The sequence below is a fragment of the Catharus ustulatus genome, chromosome 2 (genome assembly GCF_009819885.2).
Source record: "Catharus ustulatus isolate bCatUst1 chromosome 2, bCatUst1.pri.v2, whole genome shotgun sequence".
NCBI classification, from domain to species: domain Eukaryota; kingdom Metazoa; phylum Chordata; class Aves; order Passeriformes; family Turdidae; genus Catharus; species Catharus ustulatus.
This window is the reverse complement of record NC_046222.1, coordinates 26,257,656-26,271,097: the sequence shown is the minus strand read 5'-3', so window position 1 is coordinate 26,271,097 and position 13,442 is coordinate 26,257,656. Positions and strand designations below refer to the sequence as shown.

At 46.7% G+C, this 13,442-nt stretch overlaps 1 protein-coding gene and 1 long non-coding RNA gene across 8 annotated transcripts; one reads left to right on the top strand and one right to left on the bottom strand.

Moving 5' to 3' along the window:
- Positions 1–634: 634 nt before the first annotated feature.
- Positions 635–8,614, bottom strand: LOC116992997 (nucleolar pre-ribosomal-associated protein 1-like). 7 transcript variants are annotated; one of them, XR_004417147.1, is made up of 9 exons: positions 7,974–8,614; positions 7,150–7,208; positions 6,811–7,004; positions 5,004–5,114; positions 4,864–4,927; positions 3,936–4,349; positions 3,507–3,832; positions 3,308–3,410; positions 635–785 (listed from the first exon to the last, which is right to left on the bottom strand). XR_004417147.1 is itself a non-coding variant. In XM_033053202.1 (6 exons), the coding sequence occupies exons 1-6, from the start codon at positions 8,208–8,210 to the stop codon at positions 752–754; spliced, it is 699 nt and encodes a 232-aa protein (XP_032909093.1). In that variant the 5' UTR covers positions 8,211–8,614; the 3' UTR covers positions 635–751. The 7 variants fall into 7 exon arrangements, 3 of the variants coding, with proteins under 3 accessions (XP_032909093.1, XP_032909094.1, XP_032909095.1); XR_004417146.1 differs by having other exon boundaries at positions 3,507–4,349; XR_004417148.1 differs by lacking the exons at positions 3,507–3,832; positions 3,936–4,349.
- LOC116992998 lies at positions 7,586–13,177 on the top strand. Its single transcript, XR_004417150.2, has 4 exons — positions 7,586–7,667; positions 7,749–7,876; positions 9,428–9,561; positions 11,963–13,177. It is a non-coding gene; the product is annotated as an uncharacterized LOC116992998 (long non-coding RNA).
- Positions 13,178–13,442: the final 265 nt, after the last annotated feature.

Here is a 13,442-nt window from a genome sequence, read left to right as displayed (position 1 = left end):
TCTGGCCCAGTCCTTCCCTCTCCTCTCAGCTACCTCACAAATTACACTGCAGTAATGTGAGCTCCTGTGGCAGGTATGGCAACAACAAAATGTTCGTTTTACTTCAGGTTTTAATTACCTGAATGGAAAAGGATGCAAGAGCCATCGCTGCAGGCTAAACTGGAGCACTGCTTCAAAACAGGGCAGTGAAGGTGGAGGGTAGAAGCTTTTCTAAGAGAAACAGTATCTACCAATGGGGTAGAAAGGGGAAATTCATGCCAAGTTTTTGGAGAAAACTATAAAACTCACAGTAGTAAAGTTAAAATGCGTTGGGTAAAAAAAAAATTAAAAAAAAATCCAAAGCCAAATCCAAAACAAAACCCAAACCACTTTTTGAGATTATTTTTGCTTTATACCACAATTGCTTGCTTTGAGTGGAAAACACTCAGTAGGACGAACACTTCTACTGTATGAGAAACACTGACAATGAGTCAAATGCATGGCAAAGCAAACACAACCAAAAGCAGCATTAACACAAAAAACCCTGCTGAAATAATTGCTCAAATATATACCAAACCTTGCTGAAAGGAGTGTCACTGTCAACCTGGTTTGGTTTTCTCCCTTTGAACTGGTAAAACAACTGACCTTCAACACCTCATGCAAAAGCATTTATCTAATGCTACAAAAAAAGCCTTTTCTTACACACCATATTTTAGCCCTAAACTTGCAAATCCCCCTCCAAAATAACAATTCACCACATATGGCTATGGAGTCATCCCTGTCTTTGAGCACAAGTCAAGCTGAACCTGTGGGGACAAGAAAAAGAAAAGTGACTTCATGTTGTTCCTTTGGAAATTACAGAATCATAGGGGAAGGTTTTTATTAGCTTAGGAAAATGCATTCCCAGTTCAACAGTAGCAGGGAAGTCAGGAGATAAATGCTTTGCTTTCAGAGACAAAAATTTAAATAAATATTTACGTGAAACCAGGAGTCCACACATTGCCTTCTCAGAAGTCCTTATTAAGAAAAAACCCCTGCGGTGTCCTCTCAAGTGACATTGGAAGAACTCCTTGGCTGGGTCACAGCCTGGGTCAGCACTGCTCCACCTGTGGCCTGCAGCCCTTTCACATCTTTGCGAGTCCCCATAGACCCCAGAGGACTGCAGGGCCAAGTGTCACCTTGGCCATTCTCTGCAGTCCAATGTTCATTTTCTGCCAGAGCTGCCGGTGCACAGCAGCCACTCACCACTGATGGCTAGAAATGACTTGGTGTGGACCTTTCACCTTACCTCCGGGAATGGAGCGCAATGGCACCTCAGTGGTATTTAACAGCTACAAATGTCACATAAGTTTAGCAATAACATTCCTGTATGTTCTTGTCATTCACCCTGAGAGTCAAGAGGAAGTTTCTAGAAACAAAGATTCCTACTTAAGAAGGGGTTGCAATCTTACTGCCAAGTACTAACATCTGGCCCCATCACTGCTCAGACTAGTGTGTGTGCGTGCATATACGTGTGTGTGTGTATATATATATATGTATACAATATTATGTTAAAAAATCACAGATTATTTCTGTCCCTGTACCAGCTCTAATCCTCGCATCTTTTTCTCAACTACTCGAACTAGTAAAACTCCATTTCATGCCTGGCAGTTTCTTGTTGCCAGCTCTGCTGGTTACGGACCAGGCAAAGCAGGGTCTCCGCTTCCCCACAGGCCGCTGCCATTTGTCCCAGAGCCACGACTCTGCTCTCCTTCAGGCAGCAGCTGTGGGCAAACTGCTGATGTGCACTAACCGTTCCACTATGGAGTGGTGACACAGAATGAAACGCAAGGCTCTCACTTCAGCAGCCTGCTGAAAATATGCAGCGGTAATATTTTCCATCCTGCTGACCCTGGAGAGTGTGTTCAACAACTAACATAAAATAACAAGCTTTTATTACAAAAGTGTCCCAATCGAATCCTATGTCTGACATACAGCTTGTTTTAAAGAACCTTGAGAACCGGGATGGAAAAGCTTTCCACAAGATGCTTATCAGAGCTCAAGACAGATAGAAGTCGCTATCTGCTCGACCTCAGGCTAACTTTTTCCTCGGTAAACACAGAACGCTGTGCAAGAATTCCATGTTTATGTATTCTGAGGGCACTGTGCAGCCAGGACAAAGAGCAAATCAATAAATAAAGAACTGGCAATTCCAAGAGTAGGTGACATGGTTTACAAGCACCATGGGACTGGGATTCATCAATCACTTGGGCTCTTTACAAATGCTCCTCTTAGGACACAGATTCCCAGTCTGTGTGGAGAAGCTAAGAGGGCTATTTTCTCCTCCCCAGGTTCACATTCAGGACAGCCACTGTCTCTACAGTTCCACAAGAACATCATGCACAGTAATTCCTTCACAGCCTTCGTGCCTCCCCCACCAGCAGCCGTTGACCGGCTGCAGTCCTGCTGGGGCTGCCACAAACACCAAATCCCTCCCTCCTCGGGAGGGTGGGTGCTGCTGGCCATGTACTTTTTCCAGCTATCAACACGAGGTTCCAAAGACACCAGCTATCCATGCTTTTCATCCCCGTGCACCTTAAATGCTCAGCATTAAGTGGATTGTCTGACAACCCTCCAACCGCAAAATGCCACAGAGTTCTGCTACTTTTTCTCCTCAGAGGACTTCAAGACTGCTCTTTTCCTGCTGCCAGGACCACACAGAGCAGGTCAAACCATAGCAAAAGACAGGCGAAGCACATTCAAACTGGTGCTCTACTTGCAGGGGTCTGGGTGAACAAAGGACTCTGTGACTGCACTGACAGACCCTAACAGCCTGCCAATTGCTTCTGACATGACTGCTGTGGGAAGCCAAATCCAGCTGTAACTACACCATGCTCAACTCTAACCAACACACAGAGAGAGTTGGTTAGGAAGTCCCTTAGGCTTCTTGTCTCCCTTTGACCTCCGAGGGCTCTCTCCAGGGACAGTGTGTCTGTGGAGCACAGCAGGGATGTGCAAAGTGCATGTGCAAAGCCAAGACATGTCACACAAGAAACCTGCTGACAGTTCACAGCACCAGCCTCTTTACCAAACACACTGGTCTTATGCCCATCTGTCTGGTGGAAAATGAGTTGGCTGAAGTTTCCCTGCTCTATAACCACAGCATGTGACAAGCCCCATCTCCAGACAGTTCACTCACAACCCTCACACTAGTGTGCTTCTTTCTTCTAAAGTCAGGCACAAATTCCTTGCACTATTAGCTCTTGGATCAGGGATAACAGAACTCCAGCTGCAGCTCCTGCAGCAGAGCAACCTGACACTAAATGCCAAATAAAAACACTCATTTTACCTGGTCTGGCCAATTCACTGAAGAGTTGAAGTAGAAAACAAGGATCATAGAAGTCATCAAGGCTCTTGACTGTTTCATCTTTATATAGTGACTCTTGTATCACCTGAAACCCCAAATCCAAACCAGTGTCTGTAAGGAACAGCACCAATTTCAAGTTTGTTTTCAAACTTCCACAAACACCTCATCCCACTATAACCACCTGACACCGCACGCATTGTAAAATATGATGCAACGCAGGGTGTGACGTGCTTGTGTTTAAAGCCAGCTTTCACCATGAGACTCTCTCCACAACTATTTCCCCTGAGCAGCACCAACAGCTACAGAAGCATGCCAGCAAACTGTAAGAAAGGCTGGAGAGCCCATTGCCAGTGGGTCCTTGGGCTGTCCAATCCTGGCCTCGCATACGTGACGACCTCTGCAATGCACGGTCACCCCTGCTGATGAGACGTGGCCTGTATCTTGCAGTTAATTTTGAAAGGTGCTCCCAAACAACCAATTCCAGTCCTCCTACAAACTGAAATGACTCTGCCGACGGAAGCAAACTGCATGGAGGCAAGAAATTAATGCCTCAAGGCTTTTGCTGTATATCCAAGGAAGGATAACCGTACGCAGGCTGAACCAAAAGCACCTGTGGTGACAGCAGCCGGGGATGCTGAGGGAACGACAGAAGCGTCTTCATCATCTTCTCTCGATCCAGCAGACACACAATCTCCTCCGTGCTTGGCTGCTGCCACAGGGACTTGCCCAGACTCTGCAAGTCTTGTGATGCTCCACAGTGGCTGGACCTCACAGCAGGATCTTTAAACATTATTTAAGGTAACTGCATCAGGCAAGAGAGCCAAAAGCAATTCCAGAGGAGATTTTGCCTTCATTTGTACTTATTACCTTGTGGGACTCGAAGCTAGAACTCGTTTCCCTGGCAACACCTTTGCCATCCATCCCAAGGCTTTTCAAATTTAGTCTGAGGGTGTCTTATTCACTCTGCCCTCCTCTATCCATCCAAGGCAGAACATATCCATTTAGAGGCACCTATGGAATTAAGCTTGAAGTACAGATCAAAATGGCAGCAGCTGCATGAAGGGACAGGGATCCAGACCTGACTCAGCCAGTGCTCTTGCACTGCTGGTGGTATTCCTGCCGCTACCTCCAGGACAGAAAAGAGCACGTGAGGAAGGCAGACCTAAGCACAACTGTTGGCAACAGACTTTCCTGTCGACTGCGTGAGCACAGCAAAGGGAAAAGTCAACCAGTGACTCATGTTTCAGTCTGCCACCTGTGAGAAGACCCCTACAGTGAGTCCTGCTTATGGAGAGTGAGTGACTCCAGAAACTAAACATTACCTCATCTAACCCACAAACACACTGAAGTCTGGGCAACATAAGAGAATTACATTAAGATTAGGAAATAAGTAGTAAAAACATTTCCAAAAGCAGCATTCACCTCTGGGTTTGACCTCATTCACTGTCTCCTTCATTTAAAAACCAGACCCTGCAAAAAGACCAGTTGTGAGACTACCTGTGTGTAGTTTGCCCAACAACGTAAGGTGTCTGGCTCACCTGGAGTTTATAAGACTTGGATTATTCTTCTCATACAACTGAAACACCAGCAGGATCTTCTGACCTAAAAGACAAGATTGAACCCAAAGTTCACAAGAACGAGATGCAGAAGGAAGTGCCTTGGCCAGGCTGACACTCACCTGCGGCGCTCAGCGTGGCCCTGTAGGCTCCCAGCAGCACTGGGAGGTGACTGCTCCCACAGAGAGAGGAGCTGAGCTGCACAGCTGTCAGCACAATGTCCACCAGCGCCTCTGGAACAAGCACAGCTTGAGCCCTGCAGCTCTCAGTCACACAGAGCACAAACAAACACCCCCAGACCCACTCCACATGCATGCACACACAGCACTGGCCATTCTACATCAGCATCTATCTCTAGAGACACCACAGTCCATGTCCCCAGCACGCTTCAGGGTGATTATGATGCATTTAATTCAAGACAACATCTTAAAACAGCACTCCCAAGCTGAACACACACGACACTCGGCCAGCTGAGGTCCCCACCGTGGAACACACTATTCTGCAGAAGCTTTCCATGTGTACACACCCGCTCTCCGGTTAAAAAGGACTGCTGTAGCCTATCTTGCCATAGCTCCACTCCTTCCCCCTCAGGAGGGCATCTGGAACGGGCTCAGGAGCTGCACAGGGAAAGGCAGACATGCCAGCAACCTCCCCGAGGACTCGAGAATTCACAGCAAAAGCTTCTAACTCCGCACCCCAGCTGCAGTAAATATCAAAAGGCTCCTGCACTCTGCGTTGCAGCAGGGTTCAGCACTGCAGCTGGTTCATGAGCCACAGGAACTCTGTCCTGGGGGGTACAAAAATTATCCACCTTTGCCCTGCAACTAACTGAGAAACAGAAAATAGAAGTGATTGGGTTCCTCAAAAGCAGACAGGATGTTCGTAGCACGCTCAAGACTCGACTCCAGATTTCTCTGCTCCCATGATCTGAAAAGGCCTGGGCTTTCACCCCAGTCATGTGCAGGAATAGAAAATGCATGTCCAAACTAAAGAGCTCCTGAAGTACCATCCTGAGTGAATGCACTCGTGACAAGTTTCTGGAATACTGCAGCTGGCCTCAAAGAATCCATCCTGCTGACCTACAGAAATACACTCTAGAGGTAAGATACGTACATTCACAAGTAAGCGGCAAAATCTATTCCTTATTTTTCATTTCACTAAACTGGTGACTCCGCAAGAGCTTTCTTCTCTTTTCAGGTGATTTAAAACTTGAAAGCTTGTTTACATGTTGCTCGTCAATAAACACACAATTTGTTATCAACATGCTGCCCTGAGAATTTTCCCCTCTTTTCTTACACAGCTCTTTCAACTACTGCATCTCAAACCCCTGTACAGTGGAGAAAATATGAGGTCTATGTAGATTAGATGTGGCTCAAGGTCAGGCAGGATTTCACTTGCCACTGAAGAAACAAACCACTCCTACAAATGAACTAGCACCCAATGTATATTCCTCTGGAAGGATATGCCTCATGAAAGGCTACAAGATGAAATACGCACTATTTGAATTGCCATTCTCGATAAAACTTGCAGAATCAACTTGAAATCTCCTCTATCAACCTATTTAAAAACATGTTTCAACATCACAGCACCTAGGTGCACTTCAGTATCTTACACTAACTGCCTCAGAGAAACCAAAATAATCAATCCAAGACTTCAACTGGGTTAAAAACACCAGAACAACAAACAAACAACAACCCAAACCAAAATAAAAACCCAAATCCACCTTTCCAGTAGTTTTAAAAACAGCATAAAACGAATGTAACATTTGGATCCGAGCAGAGGTAACATTTAAATGCCGGTATTCTGGAACTGTTAATAACTCTGCAGGTATTTACATGGGAGGCGTGTTGCTGGATGGAGAGAACACTACACAAAAAAAGAGACAAGATTGGCTGTATTTAGCAGGGGAAGAAGAGAATTAAAAAATACCTCTTGTCTGGATTGTCGTGCCATCTTCTTCTATTGACCTCAGGATGGTTGACAAAAATAGAGAGTGTTGTGTGATCATCACATGAAGTTCGGAGAACTTGACTAAGTTCTGACTAAGTGAGGATTCTTTCTTGTATAGTAACGGGATGGCAACGTTCAGCACCTTCAGAAATGTTTCATCACTGTAAGAGTACCTTTGGGAGAAGGATCACAGAGAAGTAAGATCCCAAGCCAACCCAAGGAAAGCTGTGCTTGAAATTAAAAGCTGTTCAAGAAATGAGAACTTGGAAAAGAAAACGAACTTAATAAACCAAACCAAATTAAAATGAAAACACTTACTCGAGTCCTGTCTTCACAAGGCTGCACCAGTCATCTGGGTTCACTTCTTCAACCACATACTGTGTGCGGCAAGCAAAAGCAGATGTTGGGTCACGTTTGGCACACGGAGCTTTGCGGCGGCTTTTGTTCCAGGGACACAACAAGAATGGGCAAGCCAAACGCTCACGTGGCACGAGTGGAGGATAACAGGGAAAAAAAACCCTCTTGGATACAACAATCCTAACTCCTGCTTCAAAGTAAACTGCCAGGCTTTTATTGCTCGTGCTTTGTAACGCCGATCAAGGCAGATCACTCTCCTCTAATAACCAACTACACAAACGATCCCTGAAAATACACAGCACCTGCCGCCGCGCCCTGGCGTGCCACACGCACCCCCACAGAGCACACGCCAAGTCCCCAGCACGCGCTTGCACGCTCCCGGCACGAACCGGCGCGGCCCCGCCCAGGCCCCTTGGCCCCGGCAGCAAGCATCGAGTCCCCCGGGAGCCATCTTCTCTCCTAAACAGAACTGCGAAAAGGTAGGAAACATCATCAACGTAAAGAACTTATGTGTGACTTCAGAACCTGCAGTAGCTTAAAATTATGACTGCTCCCTGCAGAAATATGCAGCGATGGAAGGGGTAAAAAGCCTGCTGCCCTCCCTAACAGAGCCCTCTCGGACGGGACAGGTGACAACCGGGACATAACAGCAACTGCCAGGAGCAGCGGCGTCTCCGCGGGCACACAGGTGGGACATACCCAGCGGCATTCCCGGCTGGGGAATGGCCGCTCCAGCCCTTTCCCAGAGACCCCGGACACGCGTGGCCCACGTGGACCCCACTCACCTGCCGCCACAGTGGCCCCGGCACGTAGGAACCGCCGCGCCGTGCACAGCGGCCGCTGCCGCGCAGCTCCCGACCGCCCGGTTCCGGCCAGGGTGAGGCGGGGGCGGGGTCAGACCGTGAGGGGCAGGGTGGGGACCGGGCCTGGAGCCATCGCCGCCTGCTGAACATGTCCGGAGCATGTCCGAGACGTATCCGGGGCGATCCGAGGCTTTCCTGGTGCCGGTGCATCCCGGTCATGCGGCGGGAGTTGGGCACGCTGCCGCTGGTCCCCGCCCTGCACGCCCGCCTCGCCGCCGCTTCCAGACGGCGCAGGAGCTGCTGGACACCGGGCCCTGTGGCCTGAGCAAAGGTACCGGCGGCATTCGGCCCCGCGGGGCCTCGCCGGCATCTTCCGGCTCCTTCCCCCTGCTCCGTCCCGCCTCCGGGAAATGGGCACAATGAATAATAATAATAAAAAAAGACAATTCTGGTAAAAGATCGGCTGACACTGATGGATGTAAATGGGATGCAGGAAAATGAAAGTATTCTGTTAGGCTCATCCCTCCTGTTTCCTCAACTTTGCTCTTTCTATTTTACTGTGTGATTTAAACAAAATAAATCTGTTTAAAGTTAGAAAAGTGCCTTTTTCAAGGAGTGTGTAGTGATTGCTCCCTGTGAGGGTGGGCAGGCCCTGGTACAGGGTGCCTAGAGAAGCTGTGGCTGCCCCTGGATCCCTGGAAGTGTCCAGGGTCAGTCTCGATGAAACTTTGAGCAACCTAGAATGGTGGAAAGTGTCCCTGATCATATTTGCACCTGTTGAGCAAAACCGAGTGTTTTGTTTCTAAACACAGGAACAGGTGGGCAAAGAAAAGAGGAACAGCAAAATTTGAGGAGGCAATGTTGCTGCTGAAGGCCTGTAGAGTAAATAAAACCTTAACTGGAATTCAGCTCGTCCATCAAGTCAATACAGTAGCCAGGCTGCTTTAATAAGAGTTTTATTCTCTAAGTCATCAGTCTCTTGGGGATAAGGACACAACTTTTGTGTTACTCATGGAGAACTTATGCACCAAACTTCTGTTTGAACTGAGGTAAAAAGATGCTGTATTAAATGAGTTACTGCCTGTATATTAAACAAAGGATGATTAATAGTCCCTGATGTGCTCTGGTGGCGTTCTGGCTTGAAAATGATTTACTGGAGAAGTTCTTGCTTCAGAAATAAATTTTGCATTGTTGGAGGCTTCGCTTGGAGGCTCTGGTGTGTCTGTGTCCCAATGCTGCATAACATCTGCTCACCACCTTGTTGACTTTCAAGCCACATGGGAAATATGTTTCCACACTCCTTACCTTGCCTGTTCTGTTTCTGGGGCCTTTGCTGTTGCTGTGTGTGGAGGGCAGGGCTTGGTGGGATGATGAGAGTAACAATATGCTCATACAGACTTCTGACTCATCTACTCATCTGTTTGTTTTGTTCTCAGATCATCAGAAAACTTTGGAGACTTTCTCTCTGGAAAATGTCCTCTCTCACATCTATTCCTTCCGTTGTCGTGACTACACAGAGCCGCTGGCCCAGGTCTACCTCGTGCCAGAATTCCTGTCAGAGCATTCCAAGGTAAGGGTTGTTGCAGGCTGCTCAGGAGGTGTCACTCATCTTCATGCTGCTGAAGATTTTTTGTCTGCTGTAGTAACAGGCGTAAACACTTTGGTACCTCTTCAGCTTGGCAGTAAAATATTGGCTGATAGCAGAGTACAAATGTAAAACCTTTTGCTTGTTTGCCTTTTTGTTCCCATCCCAGTTACTACTCTCAAGAGTAATTTGCTTTTGCCATCCTCCTGAATTTCCACTCTGAGTTTAGGACACTGGGTCTGTGCTGCCACATGTTCCATTTTGGTGAGCACTGAGCTGTCAATCGGCACAGAACTGCTCCACACAAGAGCCTCAGAACTAGGGGGGTGTGTGGTGACCATAAGGGTGCCGTCAGAAAGGCTTGGTGCCACTTTTTTTGCCCTAAAAGATCACTGAGGACCAGAAATATCCTGCACCATCCAAGTGACTCTTCTTCTTTTCAGTGCATCTTCTGTTGCTACAAGCAACCAGAGCCTGCAGCTTGAATCTTGGGTGGACTGCAGCCAGAAAGTTTCTTAGTAGCTAATGTCTTAGAGAAATGCTACTGTAAGGCAGATTTTCACCACCTCCCCTCCAGATTTCTGGGTTCTGCACTGCAGATCTCTCCCTGTCAGGATCTGGGAAATCCAACTGTGCCTCTTTCTGTCAGAGCACAAATCACTGTTGGATTAGAATGCCTTTTGCATATGTTCCAAAATTTTTCATTTATGGGAGCTGTTGTGTTCTTGAAAACACAGATGGGAGCCTCCCTTTTGCTCAGTGTAGTCTGGTATTTCCCTTTCCCTGCCAGGTACTAACGGTGCCCTGTTGTGTCTGCTCTTGTGAAGAGTCCATGGCTTCATTAGCACAGTTCCATTGGGCTGCAGCTCCCTGGAGCCGTCTGTGTTGATTATGTGGGCTTGGCGTGCAGCCTGAAGTGCTGAAGGTTGCAGGAGAACCACAAGAGCTTCTGCTGATTCCTTGGACGGGCTAGATGTGACTTGACAGACTGCTCATTGCAGTCCAGCTCTCATTAAAATGAGTCTGATCCCTCTGGAGCTGAGTCTGGGACCACAGGAAGCCTCCAGATTTTAGGGTTTTAGGAGAGAGAAAAAGTTGTAGAGGTGTAGAGATAAGAAAGATGTACAGTTAGACATCCAAATGTGCCATTTGGAAATATGAATTAATTTGAGATCCTGTTAATAATATGACAAAAACTGTTAGAAGATATTCTTGCTGTAAAAACCCCAATTCTTGAAGGTCTGCTAGAGCCAAGCTGGCATGGACAAGGCAGGTGTTAGTGAGCTCTCTTTACTCTTGAAATACTTTAAATTTTCCTGTCTGCCATCTGGGAGAAATTTAACTCCATTGCATCCTACCTGGACATATTTGTGATAACCAAGTTATATAACCATGTATACATTGCTGTCTACCATGAGTCATGTTTGTGCTGTTAAACTGATTGTTCTTAAAGAAATGATACATGAGGAAGATGTACAGACTCATGGAAAAGAATTTGCAGGAAGCAGGGAAGGTGAGAATATGATGAATGTCTTCTTAATCCCAACTATTTAATCTTTTAATCTTTTGCAAATTAAGGGTTTGGGTTTTTTTTTCAGGTGGAGGCCCAGGACCATTTCACAGTGATGTCTGTGTAGGACTGTATGCTCCAGTCATAAAGAGACTTCCCAGTAATGAGTTAAATCAGTAATGCAGAAAATCAGGATTTTTGTGCTGTTTTGACTTTGTTATCTTGTGCAGTAATGCAAGAACTTGTAGACACCAAGGACTAAATGACATCTGAACACTCAGGCACTGTGTGACCTTCCATCTCCCTCCTGTATTTCAGACTTGGATCATCAAAACCTCAACAGATGAAGTTAGAAGAAATCAAAATCCCAGACTAATGTTTATCCAGTGTCTTGAGGGTGATGAGTCAGGAGCTGCAGCATGCTCTGACTTCAGCTAATGATTGCTACAAAAGAAATAATTCAGCAAAGCAAACATCTTGAGGCAAGCTAGAACCTCAGCTCCAGTGCAGTGTGCCTGGAATATCTTTAGGGATCTGTTAAACTCTGTGTTTCCAAGACAGATCACTGATAACAGCTGAGTTATCCCAACGGTGGCTCCAGAGAGCTTGAATTCTGATTTTGATTTGGATTTAATTTTTGAAGGAGAAGGTGAATTAATTGCTGTTTGTGGAGAGTTGAGTGAAGTACAGTTGTGCTGTTTAATGATGATTTTCTCCAGCTTCTCGTCTGCAAGGCTTTAAGTCCAGCTTTGCCAGTCATGATCACCTAAGGACAAAATAAAACATTCCAGTGCACTTAAAAACAGGTCTTGCTGGGTTTTGTCGTTTTTTTATAGGATGGTAATGGTATATTTTTATCTTTTCTCCTGCATTTAGGTCCGACTGGTGGTGATTGATGGAATTGCCTTTCCCTTTCGCCATGACTTTGAGGACCTGTCTCTGCGCACGAGGTTGCTGAATCTGCTGGATTGGCCTTGTCTTCTGGCATCCATGGAAACTCAGAGCCTCCTTCCTGGGCATTGTTCCTACGTCACTGGCGGTCTGGAGGCAGCAGAGCCGCAGCCAGCAGATGGCACTGGAAGCTGCAGCTGTTCCAGAAGTTGTTTTGGAAGTCTCTGGCAGCTCACAGAAGCATTGTTCAGGAATTGGAGCTTCCCCAGCTCTCAAAATGGTGCTTGTGCCCCTAACAGTGTCCAGGTGACTTGTGACCTTGTCACCCACAGCTCTCTGGTGCAATTGGCTTTTGTTCCAAGCTGTTAAAAATAAAACTCTTGTGTTTCCTCTGGGAGCTGTAGGAAGGGAAGAGCCCAGCATTGGCAGTGTCCTGACATGAACTCTGGAGCTCCTTGCTGCTGCTCTGGGCACCAGGGAGATGATGTTCCAGGATCTGCACAGCCTCAGTTTTCCTGAGTGCTTTTCCCCACAGCTTGGTACCTGGTCACCTTGAACAGCAGCTGCTGTCATTGGACAATGTTTTTCTTTGGTCAAGGATAAAAGATAGAAATAATTTCTTCTGAACCAGGGAGCAATTTAGTATAAAGGTGCTAAAGAAACTCTTGCTGAAGGAGTCAGAGCTTCAGGAATGGTTTTGCTTGGATTGGCCCTCTTGTTAGTGGTGTCTGAGTTAGGTGCATGAGCTGGGAGCAGGCTAAATCCAACCTGCATGCCAAAGATTGCTTCTCAGGCAGCTCTGGATGCTCTACTATGGAAGGAAAGTCAGATGCTAAAGCTGGACTCAGAGTGAGGATGCCCAGCCCTTCTCCAGCAGGGAGAAAAGGAGGCTATTTGGGGCTGTTACCAGGCACTTGTGATGAGTTCCTTCTCTAAAATGTGCAATATCTGTGCTGGGCTCTGGGCTGTGTGAATGTTTTAGGGTGTGCTCAGTGGAGCTGTTTGCTCCCATACACTTTTCTGAATTGCTTCTGCAAGAATCCACTGAGCATGTCAAGCAATGGAGCTCTCTAGGGTCTTAGATGGGTACAATTTTTCATTTTTAATGAACTTTGTCATTAATATTCCTTGTTCTTTTCTGTCTCACCCAGCCCCACTTCTACTAGGGACCTATCCTAGACTGTCTGTGAGCCTTGCACAAGTGGTTGGGGCTGTGAAAACATTCCCCCACTCTGTTCACTTCCATTCTGCTTTGTGTTATATCCACTTGTGCATTTTTAGACTACAAGGCACAGAAATTCAGTGAATCACCAGGACAATGCACGTTGTGAGCAGCAGTACCACCAAGTTCATTTACGCCAGGGACTGAGAGCTGGCTCCTCGTGGAGGGCCAGTGCAAGTCACCTGCAGCTAAACACAGATCCAAACAGCATTTAGGACAAATGTTGTGGGTTAAATAGGTTGT